General features: G+C 36.8%; 1 protein-coding gene across 1 annotated transcript; it reads right to left on the minus strand.

Moving 5' to 3' along the window:
* Window positions 1–226: 226 nt before the first annotated feature.
* HOXB2 (homeobox B2) lies at window positions 227–2,460 on the minus strand. The gene is made up of 2 exons (XM_063425376.1): window positions 1,954–2,460; window positions 227–1,435 (listed from the first exon to the last, which is right to left on the minus strand). Exons 1-2 carry the CDS (start codon window positions 2,315–2,317, stop codon window positions 750–752), a joined length of 1,050 nt encoding a protein of 349 aa, XP_063281446.1. The 5' UTR covers window positions 2,318–2,460; the 3' UTR covers window positions 227–749.
* Between the last annotated feature and the right edge of the window lie 3,275 nt (window positions 2,461–5,735).

Raw genomic sequence — 5,735 nt, forward strand, 5'->3', positions numbered from 1 at the left:
CAGCAAAGAAAATAAGCTGAAATCAACATATTTTTTTTCTTATCAGATGTTGATTTTTTTTTTATCCCGCTAACCTTCAAGAAATGATTATGCGTGTCTGTGTCAAGCTATTTAATATATATATAATCTGTGTGTGTTTTATTTATATATATATATATATTATTTTTTTCAATACATGTAAAACAAATTGCATTCAGTGTGCCCATATATTTATTTATGGGGGAGATGGAACTTGTAAAGTGTGTTCGATATTTACAGACAAAATACAAAAGGTCTGAACTTTAAAATGCCTTGGTAATAAATGTTTTATTTTTATTAGCATTGCAAATCATAACACACACTCTTTTATAAAGACAATTATTTCATCTATGAAAAATAATGTACAATAAATACTTATCAAATTGCTAATAAAGACTTTAAATAAATATTCGATAACTTAAAATTCCCTGCCTAACAAATATAAGCATCCTTTTTTTTTTAATTCCTGAGGCTTCACTAAAATAAATTACAAAGTGATTCATTTGTCTAATCTTGAAATGGTTTCTAATTAACAATCGAAATTGAAAATCGTGATTCCACATGATTAAAACACACGAATACCGCTGTAACAACCAGTGATTGATTTACTGGGACCCTTAAATAAATATAAATTACATTTTCACATATTTATTTTTTTTCGTATCCGAGATTAGACATGTGTGCAATAAAAGGAAAAGATAACATTAAGGGAAAAAATTTAAAATAACTACTTAAAAATCTAACTGCTGGAGATCTTTGCTATAGAGTGTACTAGTGAGAAAGTCAATATCTTCTTCTGAAAAGTGGACAGGACTACTGAGGGATCCTTGCAAACTCGAGATACCATCTGCAATGTGTAGGCAGGACTCTGAAGAGAATAAAGTGAAGTCTGACAATAAGGAATTGTCCTGTGTTTCAGAGAGGATATTGTCCATGCTACCCACCTCTATCCTGGCCTCTGGCTCACTCGTAGGCGTTTGGAAGAAGGGGCTGCTTGAGGATGATTCCTTCCTGGAAGTCTGATGCTGGTTTATGCCTATGCTAGATTGTTTTGGGTTCTCAGGTGGGTACTGGTCATTGTCCCTGAAAGAGTCATTGCTGTCCAGCCCAGATTGATATGGTGGACTCTCTTCTCCATCATCTGTTGGGTCACCATCATCCATGGTAGAGAAGCTTTGGTCGCCATCCATTGGGTCCTTGTGCTGGGTCTGTCTTTTGTGCTTCATTCTCCGGTTCTGGAACCAAACTTTCACTTGCCTTTCTGTCAAATCCAACAAAGCTGCTATCTCCACCCTCCTGGGTCTGCACAGATATTTATTAAAGTGAAACTCTTTCTCTAGTTCAAGCAGCTGGGTGTTGGTGTAAGCAGTCCTGAGCCTCCTGGAGCCACCGCTGCTATCATTAAGTCCTGGTGGTTCTGGAAAAATAATCAAGCAGGTTTATTAGACATTTAAACCTTAACCATTTGTCACAGCACAAATAGCAAGCTAAGGTATTAACCTCTGCGCTGCCAAAAAGAACCAGTGAGTGATTGGACTGCAATGTCTTGTTGTCCCCTCCCCCACCTTCTATGGCTGCAAAGGGGTTAATGTTGCCGAGCTCGTGAGTCTGTGCTAACATTTATTAGAAAGCCGCAGTCATTCCTAGTGTGTGTTAAGCGACTGTTTAATGGTTTAAATGTATCAACTCATATTGCGTTCTATCGTTCCAGTTAAAGATATTGTTTCAGAAAGTGTCACATCAAGACCTGATCTTCTACTATTCCCACAATCAGTGACAATCCATACACAGTCATTTTATTATAGCTGTTAATTAATACTGGCCAATTAAGACCAGGATTATATATATATATAAATATGCAGCATTGATTGGGGAAACCTCCCAATATTTAACCCTTTACCATGTACCCCCCAAATCCCTATAAAACAAACAAACCTGCTGGGGAACCTCCTGAAGATTCAGGAGCTGAGATAGGTGCTGGAGGGGACCCCTGGTTACTCTTCTTAGCCGATTTTTTCTCTTTCATCCAGGGGAACTCGGTAGCCAAGTGGCCAGGCTGAGGTAGTGGTGGTTGGGCCAGGCCATTATCAGAACGTTTTTGGCTTCTGGACCTCGGCTGGTTGCCGGAGTCCGGATTCAAGCTGGGGATGGTTTGTTCAAAAGGAGGAGGAATTAATGTCGAGTCCTTGATTGATGAAGTTTGAAATGTCTCCAGGACAGCAGGAAAGGACGTCAGGCACTCTGCTAGCGAAGGCTGGCTGTTTATAAATCCAATCTCCCTCTCAAACTCAAAATTCATGGCTTCCCTGAGCCAGCCTGGGGGTGGGAGAGCAAATATTAGGGTCCCAATAATCCAGAGGCCCTATTATTGTATATTGCTGATAAATCAGGCGTATGGGGACCCTGCTGTATTAAACTGAAGACTGGGCGACCAGCAGCCAATTCCTGGTCACATGACCAGGTCTGGCCAATGGTAGACAAGGCCTGCTAGAAAACAGAAAGCATTATTACTGAGAATTAATTCCAGTATATTTGTGGAGGTTCCCTATCTGGTATATGGTTCATGTATTCTTTGGGTATGACAACAGCTACATAGTCTGGTGTGGGGGCATGGAAGGGGGGGGGGGAGGTTGATAAACCCAGTATTACATCATATCATAGCAAGCAGAGGCTTGTGTATTTGATAAAGTGCTCCCTCTGCCTATATTTAAACAGGGACACTGAGATATACAAACACTACTTACACCAGAGATATTACAAAGAAATCCTAAATGGATATTGCTTGTAAAATAGAATATCAGGAGTTCAGTTGTGTCCAGAAAGTGGGATCTTTTAAGGAAAGTTAATTATAAGTGTGCTCCTGGACCAATATATTTCATATCCAGGTTTTACATTTCCTTTATATGTTCCAGGATAAACGAGAAACACTTTCTATACCTGAAGAATAAATCCTAATGGAGAGGCTGGTGAGTTGCTGGGAATCCTAAACCGCTTTAAAAAGAGAGTGATCAATCTCTGCAGTGGAGGGGCTCTGTCAGACAAGAATTCCGCCCTTTATTGCAACCGACATGGGAAAGAAACTCAGAAACTCAAGAACATAAACAAAAGAAAATATTACTCCAGCACACACTGAGGCAAAAAAAATAAAAAATAAGCAAGTTGAGCCATAAAAAAAAAACAAAAAACAATATCAGGATGAAGCTGAGAATGTGGACAGCCCGGATTACAACAAGCAAATTCACCCCGATCTCATTTATTCTATAGCCTGGAAACATTTGTTACAACAAAAATTCGTGTGGGAGGTTATGGGGGTATAACTCTGAGACACAGCTACACAATCTCACAGAGAAGAGAGTGCTGACAAATGGGAGATGTTTGTTGTAGGATATTGTATGTTATTTGTAACTATTTTTTATTTATTTTTTGTTGTATGTTCTCGTTTTATTTTGCTTTGTTTTGGTTTTTTTCCCTAACTTATTTCCATATGAACTGAATATATTTTAACCTAACTTATCTTTTTTTTTATTTTAGAATCCTAAAGGATACAAGACACACTTTGCACTGTTTAAACTTGGAGCCTGGGATTTGGAATGCAAGAACGACCTTTGGGAGGGGGGGGGGGGGGGAGAATACTGTGATTTTTTTCTTAGTGGGAGAAAATTCTCTAGTTTATAATTCTGCTCGATCTAGTAAAAACCTACGAGGTAAGGAAGGGTACTTTCAAAAATCTTTTAGAGACACTTCATACCCAAGCGAAATAATATGCGAAAACAATGCAGCAGCCTAAGCACTTTAATTGTAAATTAGCAGATACATACACAAATGTGCGTATATAATACACATAACCAAAATGTATAATCTTGTACTTTCTATGCACAGAAATAAATGTATGATAGGAGTCTGACTATATACATTTTAACCTCTGTAGGCTATACTCTGCCTATCTGATACATGTATGTAGATGTGTATACAAAATATATATAAATAATAATGTGTGTGAGCTGGTGTATACACAAATGAAATGTATATTTAGTTTTAATTGTGCAGATATTGAAGTGTGTATATGCAATATAGATCTGTTTGTCTATGTGTGATGTGGACAGAGTAATGCCTATTTTCTATTGTGTGGACCGTGGCTCCAGTGATTTGTTTTGTTTTGTCTGTACAGTAGCCTGCCTTTTATATTTATACACACACATAACTAGGAATCCGTGTTTCTATCCATTGTTTATGTAAAGGCTGTTTAGTAAATGTGGTCTGTTTGGGTATAAAGTCTGCACCTGAGAGGTTATCTTATCAGATTGAAAATATTGTGCTGCAACCATGGGGTTTTTTTTGGCATCCAACCATCAAATCTGTTTTAGGTTTCTTGTTATAACCTCTACACAATCCTAGAAACATGGCGGCTGCTCCCCCGAACACAGCAGCTGCGAACACATGCATTGGAGAGATACTGAGCCCTGCTATAGTTTCACCATATCCTATGTTTTGTATACCTAGAGGTACAGTCAGATAGTCAGAGAACATTTCACAATCACCTTTCTCCACATTCCTTTATAAAAAAACAAAAACAAATAGGATTTAATTTTGTTAACTACTCTATATTGAAGATATGCAGTAACGATGTTTTCATCTCACCACCTGAGATTTTATATCCTCACACATTGAATTGTCTGTTTTATTCTTGTGTAACTTGGTTTTGTAAAACATCATTTTTACAGCTTGCTTTTTATTTTACTTTTCTCTATTACCATAATGATTAAACGTTTATCAACTTTTACATCTAGCTTTGCAGATTTATGTTTTTCCAACAATGCTCTAAATTCTGTAATTAATACTTGTCTTTTGATCTCAAATAAAACACTGCCACCCTGTCTTTTTTAACACTCGGGCTGTTTTTATTATTATTATATTTATGTAAGTATTCTATCCCCATCACCCCTCCACCATTTTCTACTTCTTGGGCTCTATTTACTAAACAGTAAATGTGCAGTTTATTTACAAAACAAAGGCACTAACATTCTAATTTATGGATAGGGGAGATTCCCAAATACATTATTTACTCTTATGTTTTACGTGGATTATCTAGTGACCTCGACTCACGTTTTAATAAATCGTTTTTATAATTCGTCTTAATTTTATATTTGAATTGAACAGTGTAAATAATAGCACTATTGTGGTCTGTATTATTATTTTATCTTTTAACCCCTCTCCTCCCATATTTTCTTTTAAAAAACATTTTTTTTATTTTTCTTCTGTTCTCCCTCTTTATTGTATTGTGATTGAATTTTAGGGCCTGCTTTGCAGCAGCCAACCCTTTGTTTAACCCCTTAAGGACCAAACTTCTGGAATAAAAGGGAATCATGACATTTCAGACATATCATGTGTCCTTAAGGGGTTAAATGGTGCTAGTATTTGCACAATAAGAAAGTGTACCCCGTACACAGCTATTAAGAGTACTGTATGCGATTTCTTAATTCGAATTCAGGGTTTCATACATAGCCCTGCATCTCACACAAATAACATAAACAGGACTATTCTCCTAAATGAATACAAAGTGAATATCACATTTAAGACCAGAGTAGTCGAGCTGAAAGCATGGCTGATTTAAAGATTATTTAATTTTTTTACCTTAAATTTGAAATTCACTTTGTATTCTCAATTTAGTAAATAATCCTGAAAGTCTGCTGTGTGGAATAATGCAACCATTAATTTAT

This window comes from Pelobates fuscus, chromosome 6 (genome assembly GCF_036172605.1).
Source record: "Pelobates fuscus isolate aPelFus1 chromosome 6, aPelFus1.pri, whole genome shotgun sequence".
NCBI lineage: Eukaryota > Metazoa > Chordata > Amphibia > Anura > Pelobatidae > Pelobates > Pelobates fuscus.